Source organism: Panthera uncia, assembly GCF_023721935.1.
Source record: "Panthera uncia isolate 11264 chromosome C1 unlocalized genomic scaffold, Puncia_PCG_1.0 HiC_scaffold_4, whole genome shotgun sequence".
Classification (NCBI taxonomy): domain Eukaryota; kingdom Metazoa; phylum Chordata; class Mammalia; order Carnivora; family Felidae; genus Panthera; species Panthera uncia.
The window spans coordinates 99,211,347-99,231,094 of NW_026057585.1; the positions used below are offsets into that span (position 1 = coordinate 99,211,347).

At 50.7% G+C, this 19,748-nt stretch overlaps 1 protein-coding gene across 1 annotated transcript; it reads left to right on the forward strand.

Annotated features, from left to right (window-relative positions):
• The first annotated feature begins 1,018 nt into the window (after positions 1 to 1,018).
• On the forward strand, positions 1,019 to 14,685 carry ERRFI1 (ERBB receptor feedback inhibitor 1). The gene is made up of 4 exons (XM_049618168.1): positions 1,019 to 1,181; positions 10,878 to 11,070; positions 11,183 to 11,259; positions 12,150 to 14,685. The coding sequence occupies exons 2-4, from the start codon at positions 10,949 to 10,951 to the stop codon at positions 13,331 to 13,333; spliced, it is 1,383 nt and encodes a 460-aa protein (XP_049474125.1). The 5' UTR covers positions 1,019 to 1,181; positions 10,878 to 10,948; the 3' UTR covers positions 13,334 to 14,685.
• The last annotated feature ends 5,063 nt before the right edge of the window (positions 14,686 to 19,748 follow it).

A 19,748-nucleotide genomic window follows, 5' to 3' on the forward strand; every position in this document is an offset into this window, starting at 1 on the left:
GTCTGTTTGCTTTTTTTCTTACTTTAGTTACTCTTGGTTTGTTATCATTTGTATTATTTATTTTTCGGTTAAACTATAAGCCTAAGTTGCATCACCTTCCAGGGGAGAAGCCTCCTCCTGCAGGCTTGCTGGTGTTTTGTCCTTGGGCATCGCCGGCTACCCGGATGCCCGGAGATGCGGAGAGCAGCGTGGGTCTATTAAGTAAACTCGAGATCGGAGACCGAGGGCGAGGCCCGGTTGGGGCTGGGGGCGCTCCTCCTGGAAGCCACGGGTCAACGGCCACCAGGGCCTGGCCTTGACTTTCAAACATGTGGTCGCAGGAGAGGTGGCCGGGCAGACCCGCGTTAGGAGGGCTCATGAAAGGCCCTCACCAGGGTGGCCACCCTGTCCCGCGCTGTGCCGCTCTGCCCCACGGTGTGCGACTCTGTCCCTCGACGCCCCACACCGTATCTCAATGTCCCGTGCTGCCCTACTCTGTCCACACCGTCCCTTGCGGTCCCTCCCACGCCTCGGCCCGCAGGCCTACGGTGCGCGCGGGCCTCCTGCTCGCAGAGGCTCCACTCGCCATGGCCGGGAGTCTGCGGCCACCCGGTCACCCCGCGGCGGCCGCCACGCGGACAGGGGAACACCCGCCAAACCCTCCCCGGGGCAGGAAACGACGGGAAACCCCGCTCGAGGCGCGGCGCCGCCTGCGGTTCGGGCGGAACGAGGCCGAGCTGCCCGCACACCTCACAGAAAAGTTCGATGTCAGGACTCCGGGGGAGGCTCGGCAGCTGCCGCTCTGACTGGGCAGAGCAAAGGCGCGGAGGCCTCCGAGGCCCAGAATCTTCCCCCTCGGAGACAAAGGCGGCGGCCCCGCCGGGCCGCGCGACGCCGGTGGACCCCGCGCCAGCGCCTGAGCCGCGGCATCGCCCCTTTAAGCGGCGCACGGCCCCGATTGGCCGCGCGGGGGAGGTGGGGCGCCGAGCGTCGACGTCACGGCCCCGCCACTTGCTATATAACGCGGCGTCGGCTACCGCGCCGACGGCGGCCGAGTGCGAGCGGGGAGCGCGAGCGGGGAGCGGCGGCCACAGAGCGGCGAGGCGCCTGCGCGGTGTCCGGGCCCCTGAGCCCGCGGCGCTGAGCCAGCCGGGACGGACATGCGCGGGAGGGCGCCGTGGGGCAGCGGCGGCTCCGCGGGGGTAAGGGGCCTGCGGGCTGGCGGTGGGGAGGGGAGGGGAAGGGAGGGCGGTGCCGCCCCACGCCCCCGCCCCGCCGGGCCCCCGCGCGGGGCTGCGGGCGGCTCCGGACTCTGGGCGGGTCCCCGGGGCGCCGAGTGGGTCGCCGCGACGCGGAGTCTCCCGGGACCGACGGCCGGCCGGCCGGGGGGGAGGGGCCGGCCCGGGGGCGCTGCGTGGGGGCCGGGGCTGCGGGAGCGGCGGCCTCGGCGTCCTCCTTCCACAATGGGGCTGCGCTTCCCCTGCGCGCGCCGTGTGCCAGTCCGTCGCGTCCCGGACGCTGTGCTGGGGGATGGCCGGCCCCGCGGTCCCCCTGCTCGCTCTCTTCGGAGACGGTGGCTGTCGTCCCCGGCCGGGGTCCTTGAACCCCGCGGAGTAGTTCCGAGCCCCCCTCCGCCTGTCTCGGAATCGTGGTCCTTTGCTCTGAATTCTGCTTCCGAAGGAACGGGGAGTGCAGGGTTCTGGGTTCGGAACGTGAGTGCTCGGTGGGTGTTCCTGCGCGTGCGTGCGTGTGTGTGTGTGTGTGTGTGTGTGTGTGTGTGTATCACAGCCTCGTACAAATTAAATGACTTAACCATGATTGGTGCTGTATTGGTGCTTGCTAGGTCTTTATTAGGATTTCGTCACTGCTTGAAAGAAACCAGTCTCTTCCCTGATAAAAAATATGAATAGATTGTTAGTCATAAACTCAAGTGCAGTCAGAATAGACTGTAGCTTTAAAAGAGATGTGTTGGTGACTTGAGGTACACCTGCAACACAGGTAGGGCCGGACTGGTTTCTAAGCAACTGTCAGAGGTGAAGAAAGGTGAGGTTAAAATGCCTTTTCTTCTTCTTTTTCTGAAGAACAGTGTTCTGCACGGTTTTCAACTTTTATAAATGTGTAAGAACGCAAAGGGTGTATGTTTGCTGAGAATACTGAAATATCTAAGTTCACCATACCAAGTCTTGCCCCCCCCCCCCACCATAATTATAGTTTTAAGGGAGGTTTTGCCCAAACCAGACAGGAGGAGGCCGGGTACCCATTTCACTAAATGACCAAATTTTGCTGAGACAGAATAAAATTTGGTTTCTTGTTAATGGTGCTACGATTGGTTACCAGTATGTTATCAAATAGCATATTCCCATCTCCTCCAGATATTAGCAGATCTGGAGAGAAATACACACAGGTTTTAGCCTGAACTTCAGACACTCTTTTGTCATTCTCCTCATTTCACACAGGCTTGTTTTCACCTGTGTGTTTCGTGGGTACTGGCTGATAGGTGCTAAGGTCCTGGACTAGGCATTTATAACCTAACATATATTAGACTGTAAACTCCTTCAGGGCAGGAACTCTTCCTTGTACGGCTTCTATCTCACGCAGCCTTGCGCATAGTTGATGGTTGATAACTAATTGCATGAAAGCACATTTTACGTCTTAAAGCTCAGCAGGATTGGACCAGTCACTGATAAGGGTGGAAAGCAGATCTCTTTATGGCTATTATGAAATGTCTGAATTATTCGTATTTTCAACAGATAGGTAAAATTACTGTTTGAGTGAATTGTTTTTCCTCCTTTCAGTTCACAATAGATCCTGCTCCCTCTTACCGTGAGGTTTAATTACACTGTAGACTTGAGTTTTTGTGTGAAAACAACTCCTGACTGCTGCTTCTCAGAAGTTGAAGCAGATAATACTCCCTTTCAGCTAATACTAATGGTAGCTTTTAAAAGCAAGTTGCCTAAATTACAGGTACAATCTAACATGCTTGAAACTGACCTGAATGTCTACATACCATCAGGTTGCTTTAGAAAGGTGAGCAGAGGAGGGGAAGGTGGTGCCAAGGGTAATTCCAGGAATTTGAATGTCATCAGCTTCCTCTGCCAGAGAAACAGCTCTGCTTTTAATCTAAATAAATCTGAATTGGAACCTCATCATCAGGATTCCTTTCGCATCTTTTGGTGCTGGTGTTTGGCCATGCTTTGTACAAGCTAATGAATAACTCACTAGATCACTAGATAAACAAGATCCAGTTGTGGCTTTTCTGGCGCTATCCACACAGCATAAATGCATACTTTGGAAAGGTGGATAAAACTGGTGAGTTTCAGAGTTCTGAATGTTAGTTAGTTGCCAGCGGAACAGAGGAATTTGCTTTAAGGTAGGGAAAAGGTAGTGTGGCCTTCAGGTTCCAGAAGGGAAAAGGATTCTGCAATTTGGAGTCATTGTTGAGACTTCAATCCAATTCCACGTACTGACAAGTTGGGTAGCATTACTAAAAGAACAGTGTTCCAGGCCTAAGTGAGTGTATTTGCCAAACCCGGGCCTCTGGCTGTGCGAGTTTTAGCCCTTTTCCACTGCAGAGTGTCAGGGTTCAGCATTACGGAGGAAGCAGGAGGATGGTAAGGATGAGAAGACATTGTCCAGAGCTTTTATTGAGGATCCACAGAACATGAAATTGACCAGCTGGAGATTACTTAAAATACCATTTCCCTGTGCCTGGAATGCTCTTCTGACTCCTCGCATGGCTGCCTCTTTTTCATCCTTAAATTTCAGTTTAGAAAGTCACCTCAGAGAGGTCTGCCCTAACCGCCTGCGTACATCCGGTCTCCCTTCCTGATCCTCCCTTGGAAGTTATCACAATCGGAAATTGCTTGCTTGCTGGTTGTCTCCTCATTAGGTTGAGACTTCCTCAGGCAGCTTGCTGGTTGTCTCCTCATTAGGTTGAGACTTCCTCAGGCAGCGGCCCTGTCTCCTTCACTAGCATAGCATCTACTCCAGAATAAGCATCTGATAACGACTTGTGAAAATAATTCATCCTTGCTTCCTAAGAATTTGGGAGTGAAACCCTGTGAGTGGAGTTCTGATCTCTGGTGATTGACTTGTGATGCCGTCTCGTACATTTCACTCGGCCATTCCTGCATCAGTTTCCCAAGAACATTGGCAGGAGAAGGGAGGTTGTTGCCTAAAGTGAAGGTGCTTTGGAGAGGAGAGGAGAGGCCTGGAAGGATCTCAGGAAGTGCTGGGTCATAGGGCAGAAGAGCCCCGATGGCCCTTCTGTGAACAGGAAGATGTTTTCACTTTCTCATCCGCAAAATGGACAGTGTCATCCCTGCCTCCTCTTCCAGGGATGTTGTGGGGCTCAGGTGAGCTAATCAGAAAGTGCTTTGTAATTTGTAGCATGCTTTACAAATACAAGATATTCTGTTACTAAGTTCCAGACTTGAAAATAGAGCCTGATTATAATGCCATCACTGGGATCTGTGCTGGGAGAGTATATTAAAAGGAGGCCCATTGGGTATATTGTAATATCCCCTTTTTATGGGTGAAGACAGATCCGTGTGATCCCAGATATCATGTTGTAACGGGTTATGTAATGGTGGGGCGTCAGTGTATCATTAAAGATTGAGGGCTTCAAAAGAACTGCTTGAAGTGGTCACAGGATATAAGAGTGATACTTTCACCCGCCCTTCTAGAGGATGGGATAGGCCAGATCCACAGTTCATAACTTTCACAGGAGAATTTGAGGGAGGTGAAGTAAAATAGGAAATTTCACAGTCCACGGGTTACCCGAGAAAAACTAGTACCAGGCAGCAAATCCCCAGGACGGTCTGTCTGAGCCACCCTTAACATGAGTCTTGTAGTGGGTCAGACCTTATTCCCAGTCTGAAGAGCCTGAGGGGCGTGGAGGCCCAGCGGTGTGGTGGTGAGAGCCTGGCTTAGCTGTCAGCCCCACAGCTCACCAGCTATGACCCTGGAGCAAGTTACTCACCTCCCAAGTGCCTCCAGCCCCGCATCTGTAAATGAAGGTAATGGTAGTAACCCGCCCTACACGGTTGCTGAGAAGATTAAATAAGTTATACATATAAATCACCCAGAACAATGCCTGTCAGATGAGTTTATTATTCTTACTGGCTTTATGTTCATTGTAACAATCTGGAGTTACCCATTGGGTGACTCCAGTGCTCGTTAAGTAAATTTAAAGTTTTAAAGACTCCTTTCCCATCATTAGACTATTGTGCTCATTGTCATTAAGATTAGAATAGAACCCACGTATCTTTTCCATTTGGAAATCTATTATGTGTGTGTCTAAAAGGAATAATATTTTCCCATCCTGTGCGCGTGTGTGTGTGTGTGTGTGTGTGTGTATTGCTGCTGGTCGGGGCACTCTGTAGGAAGAGTTACAAAGAACAAGAGACTATCCCCGCTCTCGTACATTTCTGCCATTGCGCGAAGATTGTGTGGGACACTAAGTGAATCAAAAGGCTATTGATGACTATGGCAGTGGAACGAATAGGTTTTTTGTTAGTTTGCCGTTTCTTAAAATACTCAGCTAGAAAATACTCTGGATTATTCCAGAAATTAGGTCACTTAGCTTTGATTTCAACAGTCTGAAGATAAATTATTTTCCTTGTTGCCTCAGTTTTTACCACCTACAAGTGGGTCGTTCTGTGCTCCCACGCTGGAGAGAGGTGAGGACTGGAGCTGCAGGGGACAGAATGTTCCTCTCACCACGTAGAACCGTCTCCATCGCTGCTGAGACCGGCACGTTTACCTGGAATTCATGCAGGAGAATTCTAATTACGTTTTATTTACTAACTTAATATAAAAGACATTAAGTTCTCTATGCTTTTGCTATGAAGGCCATTTATCCTTTCTGTGACAGCAGGGGACCACAAAGGAAATTTCTGAACCTCCCCCTTCACTCCCTTCGCCCAAATTACAGTCTGTTAAAGGGAAATCTGAGAAAAAGCCCGAGTTAGGGCCTTTGATTGTGAAGAGTCCTTTGCTAGTAAGTAAACTCAGATCACGCAGCACCCTAACTGTCGTAAACACCGAATGTGTTCGATGAATATTGAATCAGTAAGTTTCTCGTATTATTAATAAAAGTTACAGTTCTGTAAAACGGCTAAACTAAATGTTCAGTGTGTCAAATAGCTTGGGTGCTAGTGCTTTAGACACTGATCACAATAAAAGTCATGGGATTTTGTTTCGTTTTTAATGTTCTGAAAGGTGATTATTTTAGGCATTTTCAGACTGAAGATAAACACGCAGATGTTGGTTTATTTGGTTGGCTTATCCAAAATCATGGGATTTGTCATGCTCCAAAATCAGTTTCTTTTCACAAATTTTTGGCTCTAAGTAGGATTGTCTTTTATCTCCCTTGGTAAGGAAATAGTCGTGTAGGTAGTTGTTAAATAAGGTTGAAAAGACCCATTTATCACCCTGAATAAACAGAAATCAGGTTCTCAAACCAGATTGAGAGAAGGAAATTACATCACGCTTTTAAATAAGGAAGCGCTGGGCAGAACTGGGTGAGTTGTATGACAAAAATGTGCCCCTCCCCCTCTTGTGGATTGCTTCTGAGATTTATTAATGAGATCTGGTGGCAAGGTAAACACATCTAGGTTACCCTCTGAAGGTAGCCTCGTTTAAAAAAAAAAAAAGTTTTTGAAGTGACTTCCCTCAAGCTAAAGGCATGTGATTTCACCTTAATAAAGCATGTATATATGCTCTGTGGTGGTAGCCTTTTTTGTTTTCTTTAAGGAAAGTGACCTTCAATTTAGCAACAAAAACAGTAGGTACAAAAAGGAAGAGTGTGGAAGAGAAGGTGAAATTCGTTATTCTCAGAAAGCTCTTCCCTGGTTGCTTAAGTAAATATACAGTAACAGAAACCAGTCTGCGAATGGTCCACTTTAGGTTTTGGAAATGAATTTAATGCAAATGCCTTGCCTGCTGCTTCCCTGAACTTGTTACATTATTATCAGGAGGTTTATCCCTTAGTTTGCTGATTTACAGTAAATGTGAATCTGTCCTGTCATTACTTTTTTAAAAACGAGATTAGTGTTTTCTCAGTATCGATTTAGTAAATATTTATTAGAAATGAATGACACCAGGACCTACCCAGGAGTGGAGGTGGGGGGAGGGTCCCAGAAGATTTGGAGGATGGGTAAGGAGTCAGGGCATGGCACAAAACAGCCCAAGAGTGGAGACCCCGCTGTGGCTTTTCAGAAGGGAAGTGGTGAGTGGAGAAGGTGGTGTGACAGATGGCCTCCAAGGACAAGGTGGATTCTGACAGATTTGGGGAAGACAGAAGCCGGAGTTTGAAAAAGGTGGGTCAGGGTCTGCCTTGTTTTAAAGGCCATAACCTGAAGGGCTTTGATTTAGAAGCCCTTGAAGATTTTTGAGCAGTGTCTGAATTTGAGCTCCAGTTCAGGAATATTGATCTGGTCCTGGTGTGTAGGCTGGGTTAGGTATTTTCACACGCAGGGCAGTGTGGTTCCAGTGAACGGAAGGAAGACGGGTTTGAGAAGCTGCATGGAAATAGGCTATGGAACTTGGTCGTTGAATGTATACCTGTAACTAGGTTAAGAATGGTGCCTGTGGAAGCTTGATCCTCCGATCCTCACAGACCCCCAACTGGTTTGGGAAGGGGGATGGGGTGTGAAGTAAGGGACAGGAGTTCGGTCTGTAGAGTTGCAGATGCCAGAGGACTGTCCAAGTGGAAAGATAATCACCAGACAATAGGAAATGCAAAGTGGAAGCTTGAGCCAGGGCTGGAGTGGAGATTCAGGAGAGGGAGGAGCTGTCTGGTAGAGTTGGAGCCATCGCAGTGGATCAAAACTGGGGGGGGGGGGGGGGGGGGGGGGGGGGAAGGAGAGAAAATAGAGGGGGGGCTGCCGCAGGAAACAGATGGTTTTAGGGGATATTCTATTTTGTCTTGAAGTTTTTAAAAAAAGTGATGTTAATAAGAAAAAGTCGTTCATATCTGGGATTGCTGTTTAACTGACTAGTTGATGAATTTTAGGAAAGTTCTTACACCCAAGGTCATTTAGGTCCCATCCTACACCGCGCTGCCTGCGTGCACATTCGCCTTCCTACTTTGTGTTTCGTCCAAGAATGCCATCTTGTACTTAGAGACTGATCTGCGCGCGTACGAGTGTTTCTGCCGTTGGAGATTGCCTAATGAATTGTCAGGTAGACTTAGTTTGACAGTCACACTGGAACAAGATTCGAAACACTGGCTCAGTGGTGTTTCTTTTTGACTCGACGTTGACCTGGCTGATCTTCCCCTAGGAGGAGTGCATATGGAAGGCTTGGGGAGTTCGGAGGGAGGCGGGGAAGAGGTGGCTTCCTGCCTCCGCTGGCTTCCCCAGGAACACGCGGGAAACGCTTGCTCCCAAACCTACGGCACGTCCCCCTTCCCGAGTCTGCAGTTGGAAGTTATTTTCCAAAAGAGAACACGAAGCTCGCTTCTCCAAGCAGCAAGTAGGAAGTCCGGACAGTTTCATAACATGGCCCATTCACAATTCCCCATTGAAATGTGGAGGCAGGGTCACCTTCTATGAATACACAAAGACACTATTGTGGTCAGAAGTGAGCTGGCTTAGTGAACACAATTCTTTTTATACTAAAAAAATTTTTTGCTTAAGAAAGCTAACAAGTCGGTGATGGGAACAATGAATAAAAAATAACTTTCGAGAACGTATACGAAATTTTCAGGGGCCACTGAAATGTGAGTTTAGAATTCCGAGGCCATTCCAGCAGAGGCGATAGTTACACAATCATTCTGTTGAAAGCTAAGATTTAGATGGCATTAGGAGGCTGACACACAGCAATTACGGGAGCACTTGCTGGCCTGCAGACAGGTGGGGGTTGGGCCTCCAGAATCCCCCGCAGCATTTTCCTGTAATCTGGATGAGTGATCTCCAAACGTGTGCTTTCAAACTACTTAAATACCATATTCTTCTTCCTATCTGGCCTTTCGTTTTTGCATCACCCTGGATGCTTGCCCCGTGGTCTTGCCCCAGCTTGCGGGGCGCTGGGGGAAAGCGCCACATACCTACAGGCCAGGTGCCTGGAGGGAGCCCCAAGCAGTGTTTTCTAAAAATGGGTTTTCAAAAAAAATTTTTTTGTAGATTTCCTTAATCCAGGTGAGGTAAGAACACACGTGTTTGATTTCAATCCTCTAAAGACCAAAAATGACAAATCAAAAGACGACCTGCCACTAACTTAGATTTCTTAAATGGCGGGTGGTGGTTTTTTTCCCCCTGTTCTTAATCCTGTATCTTTGAGCAACGGATCACAGAAAAAGGATGCTTGACTCTTTGAAATAATGTTTGAAACCTATTTAAGTCTCTGCCTAACGTATCGAAGCAGCTGGCTTTAGGAGGGTAAAAAGGTGAGGACCAGTGACCAGGACCCATCTGCACTTTGTCCCTGAAACATTGCTGCTGGCTCTCCATTTCCTTTTGCGTGAAAACCAAACGGTAAACACTCGCAGACTATGTTTTAGCTCTGTAGCTAAAAAAAAAAAAAAAAAAAAAAGACTGTGCTTTATTCATTGTAGACATTGGATGCTGACGATGGTAAAAATCAGATGGGGTCGGGTAGTCATCGTCCAGCGAGCATTCACCTCTTGAGCACTTCTGGTGTTCCAGGTAGTGATGATCGGGACCCAGCCTCTTTCCTGGACTTGCAGTCTAGCGGGTGACAGATTTGTCCATACAACAACAACAAAATGGCCCGCGTACCCCCTCCACCGCGGATGTGCCGCTCATCTGAGTCACCCCGGGTCCTCGGCACACCACCCGGCTCTCGGGGGGGCGCACACATGCCTGGTGAGAGAAGGGGAAAGCCTCGCCAGGTGGCTGTGCACGTCCCAGAAGGGGTCAGCGTTGCACAGAGAGTTGACACATTGCGTCCTAGTGTCTACAAGAAAAAAGTCTCGACTGGCTATAAGCAAACATGAATATCTGAGGAAAGCGGAGATGGATGCTAACGAACCCTTCTAGAAAGAGGGTGTGGGGCCTGGGGGACCGCAGACACTGGCCATCTGACAAGGGCGAGGGCCCTCACACTGAGGCCCTCCTAGATTGAGGAAAAGGCGCCTGCTTCACCTCTGTAATCCTTGCCTTGCAGCGAGGCAAGACTCGGATCCCCAGGCACTTCGTACACAAGAATGTGAAGAATGTGCCTTTAAGTTTGTCTTTCTAGAGGGAGGAGGAAGCTGTCCAGTCCTCCGACAAAGCTAGTGGCCTTGCAGAACTTGATTTTTACAGGATAATGGAAATTAGTATCTTCACCTGGAACTCTTTCTTTATTCTCGAACAGGCAGTACCTGGAGAATTTGTCCTCCCGGGGCCAAGCCTGAAATACAGCCTGCAGACAGCTGCCAGGCAGGGGGGTAACCTGGGGCCGCAGTAGGATCTCTCGTTCTGTCGAAGCTCTGGGTTTTAGTGAACGTTCGAGCCGCAGTACTGAACGCAGTAATTTCTGAGATCGCTTTGTTGGCTGGGGGGACGGCGAGCCCCATGGCCGTGACCTCCGCACCCTGGAAGGTCGGATGGGAAGTTAGAGAACTGCGTGCTGGGGACAAGTGAGCGCGATGTGCTGTGTAGCTGCCTGGCCGCAGTGGGAGTCCGCTGTTGCCCGTCGTACGTTATAGCTCACTTTGCTGAAAACGTTTCAAAGCTTTGATTAGTATGTCCCCCCAAAATTGTTCTTAATGTCTCCATTTAAGTACCATCATGAGAAGTGAGAATTCGCTCATGCAAAGATGTCGGAATTGAATGAACGCCTGTCACTACGTTTTTCTGCCCGGCGTCCCCTGAAGTTCTCTGGTACTAGCTAGTGTGGGTATTTCGGAATTGTTTATTCTCTCGTCTTTTTGTCATCCCCACCCCTAGGGACCTCGAGCTGCTGGTTGGTGACAGATCCCTAGGCGTCCCCAGTGAGGAGACCTCCAGAGTAAGGCACAATGTCCACAGCAGGAGTTGCTGCCCAGGAGATTCGAGTCCCGTTGAAAACCGGATTCCTGCACGATGGCCAAGCCTTGAGGACCGTGAGGGCCTGCTGGGGCGGCCGCGGCGAGTTTGAAAAGTGAGTGCGGGACGGAACGTCCCCTGGAATCTCCCAGCCCGTGATTTTAAAACAAGACCGAGAATATGGTGGCTACTCACTCACGATCAAGGTGTTTTTCCTTCCCTTTCAGTCACTTTTTGAACATCGACCCGATAACCATGGCCTACAGCCTCAACTCTTCGGCCCAGGAGCACCTCACATCTCTTGGTACGTGTCCTGAAACTCCACGGGGAGGGAGCTGGTGCTTCAAGGGGAAGTTGACAGTGGGGATGATGCTGGTGCGTCCTCCGGGGTGACTTTTGAGCGAGGAAGCCACCTGAACTATTTCCAGCAGTAGCCTGACCCCTAGTGGCGGCAGGTTCTGAAGAGAACGCGTTGGGCCCTCAGCCTCCCCGCCTCCACCCTGACTCACCGATGCCCTGGCGACCTGGGTGCAGAAGCGCCGTCGTTCACAGTCAGCGGGTTCTCAGCCCGGCTCTGTTGCACATTTAACTTGTGGAGACCTTGGGCCAGATCCCTCCCCTTTCTTACTGGTGTGGGATCCCCGTGTGAGGGAGATCAGGGAGTGTACGTGTGGATGAACACTTGCGAGGGTGTTCTCTGCTGTCTGGTGCTTGTGACGTGAGCGCTGTGGTCCTTAGATTTTTGTCAAGAGCGCGTAGTGCATCGCAGGCAGGTCCACGCTCTCCTAATGCCGTGACGGCTCCAACCGTGAGGACCCGGTCTTATCTCCCTCACAGCCTGCGTGCCTCGTATTGTCGCGTCTCTTAAATGGCTAGGCCGGTGTGGTGTGGTATTCACGTAAATTATATGCTGCTCCCTTCTGCGAATTTTGCGCACGTCACCAGACCTGCCCGAGATGTGTGGGTGTGCACCGTGCACACGGCCAAGGAAGATAGAAGAGATAATTTGTTCTTTGAACCAGATCATGTGCATTAGCAATCTTCTGGCCTCTAATTACACCTGTGGCCGTCGCCTGGGTGTCCTCGGGATTGCCGCGACCGAGCGTTGGATACCCCAGCAGAAAGCTGCCGGAGCCCGGGCGGCTGGGGAGGGCACGGCGGCTCTTTGGCTAACCTCTGTCTCGTGCATTCCAGGGCGCGCTGCGACGTCCGCGCCAAGGAGCGGCAGCCACTTTGCAGAGCACGGCCCCTCCCAGAAGCCCAGCTTGGCCCCTCTTATCATTCCCCCGGGCGAGCACCCGGGACCGCGGGAAGAGGAGCGAGTCGCGTGTGGTTTTAGGAAACTCTCGGTGAACGGCGTGTGTGCTTCTCCCCCTCCGCTCACACCCATAAAGAGCCCCCCTTCCCCCTTCCCCTGCACGGCCCTCTGTGAACGCGGTTCCCGGCCCCTCCCGCCACTGCCCATCTCCGAAGACCTCTCTCTGGACGAGACAGACTGCGAGGTCGAGTTCCTAACCAGCTCGGACACGGACTTCCTCTTGGAAGACTGTACGCTTTCTGGCTTCAGATACGATGTTCCTGGCAGGCGAAGCTTCCGTGGGTGTGGACAGATCAACTACGCGTATTTTGATACCCCAGCTGTCTCCGCGGCAGATCTCAGCCAGGCGCCTGAGCAGAATGGAGGTGTGCAAGATTCAAATCCTCCTCTGCCTCAGACCCACCGGAGATTAAGAAGGTCTCATTCGGGACCAGCTGGATCCTTCAACAAGCCGGCCATCAGGATATCCAGCTACATCCACAGAGCTTCTCCGAACTCCGACGAAGACAAACCCGAGGTGCCCCCCAGGGTCCCCATTCCTCCTCGGCCCGTGAAGCCAGATTACAGAAGGTGGTCGGCGGAAGTCACTTCCAGCACCTACAGCGATGAAGACCGGCCTCCCAAAGTACCACCGAGAGAACCGTTATCACGGAGTAACTCCCGCACGCCAAGCCCCAAAAGCCTTCCGTCTTACCTCAATGGGGTCATGCCCCCCACGCAGAGCTTTGCCCCTGACCCCAAGTACGTGAGCAGCAAAGCTCTGCAGAGACAGAACAGCGAAGGGTCTGCCAGTAAGGCTCCCTGCATCCTGCCCGTCATCGAAAACGGGAAGAAGGTGAGCTCGACACACTATTACCTACTACCTGAGAGACCGCCGTACCTGGACAAGTTTGAAAAGTTTTTCCGGGAAGCAGAGGAAGCAAACTCAAGCACCCACACCCAGCCGCTGTCTGCTGACCGCGGTACAGCCTCGGCCGCAGAAAAGCTGGACTCCAAGACAAGACTGGACCTGGGGGGCCACGTGAGGCGTAAACACTCGTCCTACGTGGTTTCTCCTTAGGCTTCGGCGTCGCGGGTCAGCGGGGGTTCCGTGGGAGCGAGTGGCTCCCCAGCCGCCCTCCAGGCCGGTTGAGGTTCGCAGGAAGAGGTCTCGGATTGCAGAACAAAACAGTTGAACCCTCCGTCTTAGAAAGGGTGGGGGCGGTCGCGGCGCGATCTCGGGCCAAGAATCCCCGATCGTGCCGGCGTTGGAGAAAAGTCTGTTCCGGTCCGTAATTTAAAAGTGGGCGGGCAGGCAGGGAAGGCTGGGGAACCTTGGACATGTGCATACATTATAGGCCTGTGTAGAAACTCGTGCTGTAACCATAGACCGTAGCTGCAGGGTAACCAATTAGTTGCTACCTTAGAGTAATATATATTCAAGATGGTAAAAGCTGGGGGGCAACTCCTGACTGAAAATTGAGCGAATGGAAGAAAACACAGTATTGTTTAGATCAGAATCATTAAAAAAAAAAAAAAAATTTTTTTTAAAGTTAGTAACTTTGAAGCATTCAGGCTCCTGGGCCCTGTGATGTTCTCCTTTAAACTTTGCAAGCAGCCTTTGTCCCCCAGGGCAGGGCGCAGTCCCTGCCGAGGCTCTGCCTGCCCAGCCTAAGAGTCACCCCGAGACCCGGCTCCTTCCGTTCCATTCCAGGGAGGACAGCAGCATATCTGGCAGCCACACGTGCCCTGCTTCTCGAAAGATGCGAAGCTAACAGAATTCGCACGTCCGTTCTCCTTACGGTCCCTGCTCTGTTCTGCCCGTCACAGTGGCCCGGTCTGGCATGCGCCTCGCAGCCACAGGGGCACCGCGTTAGACTCCCCTGGACCGGCAGACCGGTCGCCAGGGCTCCGGGCGTCCCGTTGAAGCGATCGTGAAACCACTGGCCACGTGACAGAGTCCCTGGGGGGGGCCCGTGTTGTGTTTCCGTGTCGGTTTCCGTAGACTGTGTGAATGAACATGGACAACGCAAGCTGGCCTTGTGTTGCTGGTTCCCGTTCAGTATTTCCTGGGGGTGGTGTGCCTTCCACGTAAAACGCTTTTGCCCAGTAGCGCAGTGTGTTTTAATGCCACAGGCCGCGTCCGCGTCGCTCCGCTTTGGAGACCCTCCCGGCTGCCGCTTCCCTTGGATTCCGTGAGACCCGCAGCCTGCGCTCAGACACCCGCGTGCTTCGATGCATGTATCTTGTGTAGACAAGCACAAAAGAGAAGGTGCTCACTAACGGAGGTACATTACTGCAATGTTCTCTTAACAGTTAAACAAGCTGTTTACAATTCAAACTGCTGAATATTTGAGCTATTTAAAGCTTCTATTTTAGTATGAACTACATGAAGGTTGAGACATGCTTTAGAAAAATGCACTGATTTCTGCATTATGTGTACAGTGTTGGACAAAGGATTTTATTCATTTTTGTTGCATTATTTTGAATATTGTCTTTCCATTTTAATAAAGTTATAATACTATTTATGACACCGTTAACCGCGTTTCTTGCCTAAGCTCTTCTATAAAAGTTGATGTCTCCGGTACGTTCACAACCATTACCGTCTTTAAGCACAAGGGAAAGTTTTTTTGCAGCCTCATAAATGCTTGAAATTTATGGTTGGTCCCTAAAATGAAAGTAACTTGAGCAATTAATGTTTAATATTATACGAATGCACAGTGAAGACGGCTGGCTGGGCTGTCCGTATTTCCCTTTAACAGTTCAGAAAGGGAGCAAGGGGCAGATGCTGGGGTGTCCCTGTCAAAGCAGGTCCTGCCTGGGGAGGGGCTCCCCTGTCAAGGGGAACGTATGGAAGAAACGAGCGTAGGTACAAACTGGACGTGACTTTGAGTTTCAGGACTAGGTCCGGGTTGTTGGGGGCCCTTGGGAGGCTCTGCTGCTTGCTTGATGTGAGGCCACCAAAGGAACCCCAGCCTGTCCTGGCCTCTCACAAAGAGGACGGACCTGCTTCTCGCAGCTTCTAGGTGCAGGAGGAAGCTGGGCCTCTGTGCTTGAGGGCGCCCCTCCCCAGTGCCGTGGGGCTCTGCGCCCGGCTCCCCCCTCTCCTGGGCCCTGTAGCCAAAACCCAGCTGCTCCTCCCACTCCCCAGGCTGCTGGGCAATATGGTGAAGCTCTCCATGACCTTAATTGAACTTGGTATCCTCCACAGTCAGGAGTGAGGACTCGGAGGTCAGTGAGCTGGGCTGGAAGGCCACCTCCACCTCCGTCTGTGTTGGGCAGATTCTTTTCATTATTTTTCTAATGTTTATTTTTGAGAGTGCGAGCAGGGGAGGGATGGGGTAGGGGTGGACAGAGGATCCAAAGCGAGCTGTGCGCTGACAATAGCCCCATGTGGGGCTCGAACTCACAAACCAGATCATGATCTGAGCCGAAGTTAGATGCTTAACCAGCTGAGCCACCCAGGTGCCCCAGTGCTGGGCATATTCTTTAAAATCTCAGTCCTTGGGTAAAACTTGTTGGCGGGGGAGGGTTGGGGGGGCCATGATACCCACTACGTGGAATTACCTGTGACAACTGCCTGTAAACCGTGGCAGCTGGCATGCAGTGAAGGCCCAATACAGGGATGGATTCTGTGGTCATCGGTTGCTCGCAATTGCCCTGAAAGGTGTTACTTCTGACCTTTTACAGATGAAGAAATGGGCTCAGGGAGTCGGTTCAACAGACACATGTTGGGGAATACCACCCCCTGCTAGACCCTGGGAGAGAGGCATACTCCCTGCCCGCTTGGATTTAAAGCAGTACCTAATGACAATTTGCAGTGACAGTGACAGTGACCGTCACAAAGGGCCCTCTTCTCCAAGGTGATAAGAAGGGAAGCTAAACCTCAGGAGGTGGAGCGAACAGGGAGGAAGAGCCCAGGAAAGAAGTCCTTTGTGAGACCCCAAGGCTGGGAAAAAGTCTGGCGTTTTCCAGAAGCCAGAAGTAGCAGCAGGAAGATGGACGCTGGGCAGGGTGGTAACTGTGCAAAGGCCTAGGCAGGGGACTGACGGGATCTGATTTGTCTTAAGATGACAGTGGCTGTTGTGTGGAGAGAAGCCAAGAGAAACACAAAGGTGTCGGTGGGGGTGGGGGGTGGCGGGGCGCATCGGTAGGGGGGGTGTCAGGATGGGAGAAGAAGAAAACTGGCTTTGAGAGATCCTTCAAGGTAGAGGCAGCCGGTTGGACAGCAGTGGGAGGAGCCTGGGGGTGCCCGGCTCCAGTGCCCCACCCTCCAGCCCCCAGGGGTGCAGGGAGTCAGGGGAGATGTGAACAGAGCACTCCCATTAATCTTTCCCTGTGTTGCATTTGTTGTTTTTGCCTCTTTTCTCCGCCCCCCCATCCCCTTTCCTTGTGGTTAAGACGATCTTTAGTTCCATTATTTGCTTCCCTCTGAACTTTCTTGTTTTTCCTTGATTTTGCAAGAATATACTTTCTCCCTATCTTTTCATGGCCAACCAAGTGCACCTCGCCGTGGCGCTAACGCTATATGCTACACAACTAAATGCTGTCTGGAGCGCCAGCTCAATCCTCAACAGACGCAAGGAGCCAGTGAACTCGGGAAGGGGGGGTTCCCCGGGCACAGGCCGGCAGGGCCTGCGCTCTCAGCTGCTGCTGAGCCCCCCACCCCAGGGGAAACAGCTGTTAGCTGCTGCCGGACACACGGTTATCGGGCAGGTACTATCTAGTAACCAAGTGCTGTCCGAAAGTCAGGAAATGTAGGCTCCAGTCAACACCCCCCACATCCGATGCCAAGGCTCCCCTTCACATCCCCGAGCCTTGCTGTCCCCTCAACCTGAGACCGTGCCCCAGCAGACACAATACCACACAAACCACACGGATTTATGATTAGGGACTGTCTCGCGGCAGAAGGCAGACGCTAAAGTCAAGAGGACTCATTTGTAAGTCAATTCAAAGTGTGGGGGAAACTGTGAAGTGTTCCCAGGCCGCAAGAATCGATCGTGTGTTGTCTATCTGTTATTAAATGCCACGTACATACTAATGGAAGTTTCATCTTGTTTATATGTTGCTTAGTTCTCCCTACGTCTCTAGGGATATCTTAACCATGTCAGGAAAAGAACTGTCTGTAAGAGGATGTCTCTTCACTGCCAGGGGCCCTGTTCCAAAAAAAGAGGCCGACAGATTCTTCTAGACCATCTCATGGTTGGAGAAAAGAGAGCAGTATCCCTTTGTCCACTGGCTTGAGTATCAAAATACATATTAAGCTATACTCTATTTCAGTTCTTATTTTCATCACCTAATTTGTACTTTTGAGGTACATGGAGACTTTTTCTTAAAAAATAAGCTCTTAGCGTGGTTATTTCATACATAGTTTGTTCACGTTTTGTTCTGTAGTAATTATAGACGCACAGGAAGTTTCAAACTTGTACAGAAAGATGCCCTGTACCCATTACCCAGATTCCCCCAAAGATAACATCTTACCAAATTATAGTCCATTATCAAAACCAGGAAATAGACCTTGTCACAATCTTCCCATACGGTATTTTATTTAGAAAGAGTTCCTATCAAAATGGACTTAGGTCCCACTTTTTAAAATTAATTTATAAATTGATTCTGGCATTCTGTTAGGCATTTTGTGAAAAGCTAATCAAGCTTTAAAAATATGTTGCTGTGTAAATATTCATTACGCAGATAGTAACTGAGATAAAACTGATGCATGTTAACTTTGATGGGCCAAGATTTTCTGCAAGATGCATTTGCATGAGCTCTGGTAAAGCCAATACTTCAGACCTCGAGGATTCAGGAATAGTTTCCCAGAGCCTTGAGGCGCCCCAACTTTGAAATGTGTAACAAACCAGTACCAAAGCTCTGAGGTACCCTTGTCTTTAGAAAGTAAGTCTGGTCCAAAGTAGGATCCACTCAGAGACGTGTTTCTTTGCAGACTAGATCATTTGGCAGATGTTCTTTCCTCTCCACGTGTGAATCATACAACTTTTTTTTTTAATGTTTATTTTTATTTTCGAGAGACAGAGCATGAGAAGTGGAGGGGCAGAGAGGGAGGGAGACACAGAATCCGAAGCAGGCTCCAGGCTCTGAGCTGTCAGCACAGAGCCCGACGCGGGGCTCAAACCCACAAACCAAGAGATCGTGACCTGAGCTGAAGTCAGACACTTAACCGAGCTACCCAGGCTCCCCTGAATCCTACAACTTTTTTTAAAAGATTTTTTTTTTAATTTTTTAATGTTTATTTATTTTTGAGAGAGAGAGAGGGAGACACAGAATTCAAAGCAGGCTTCAGGCTCCGAGCTGTCAGCACAGAGCCCAGCACAGGGCTCGAACTCACAAACTGTGAGATCACGACCTGAGCTGAAGTCGGACATTCAACCGACTGAGTCACCCAGGCACCCCCCCCCCCCCACCTACAACTTTCAAGAGAAATATCTCTGTGTCTTATTTGGGGAAAGCAGAGAGGGGGGAAAGGTGAGGAGAACGGGGAAGAAGGTTCAGATGTGCCTGAACTTGGTTAGCCTTCCCTTTTATCCCTCGCAACTGAGTGAAATAACACGATCTAGGCATGTCTGATGCAATTTGAGGGTGTACATTTTCATGCTTGCTTTTCACTTGAATGTATTGAACTTCAAGAACCTTCTGCCTAAGCTGCTGAGAATCTGTCTAAACACGCTCACCCCTGCTTGCATGGTACCTGCCCAGAATTCAATGGCAAACATACCTGGTGTGTCTGAGGAGACCCTTCACATCGGAGCAGCCCTGTAAACCGTCCCTCGACGTCCACCGCCACTGGGCAGCGGAAGGGCTTCGGGGATAGCGAGGGAGCCGGGGACGGTGGGACAGGGCTCTTCTGAGAACGAGAAAAAGAGCTGCCATCAGGCTGTTGGGCTTACGTGTGCCTCCCCAGTGCTGTCAGCCCTCACCTGGTGATTCCAGAAAACTGCCAGGAACCCTCAGCAGGTGGGCCTGTGGCAAGTTCACTAAAACAGCATCCGTGACCACGCATAAAACTGTTCCCCCCGCCCCCCACGCCACACACACACGAAGTAAAAAGGCCAGGGGGACGAGGCAATTTGTTTGGGACCGGTCTTTGGGAGTATTCTTTGTCCGTCCACTTGACTTTGTGCCCTTATGGAGAAAGGCAGCAACTTCGTTCCTTGGAAGTAACTTTGGATTCGCGTCAAATAAACATCTTAATCACATGCTTTGTGCATATTTCTTCATTTTACAGTCATGAGGGCTTAGCCCCGTGCCCCCCCCCCCCCCCACCTCCCCGAGACTGCGTGACTTTTATACACTCCCCTCTTGTGTAAGGCGGGATGAGTCTCTCTGGCCTGAACCCTGAGCGGCCTCCGGCACCACAGCTCACAGGAGGCTATATTTCGGGTTCGCGTGATCCCCCCGCCTCCCTAGTGTTCTCGCATGAACTCGTGTCTTTGTACGCTGTTTCTGTGTCGTGACCGATCGACGTTCCTGGCTGAGCAGGA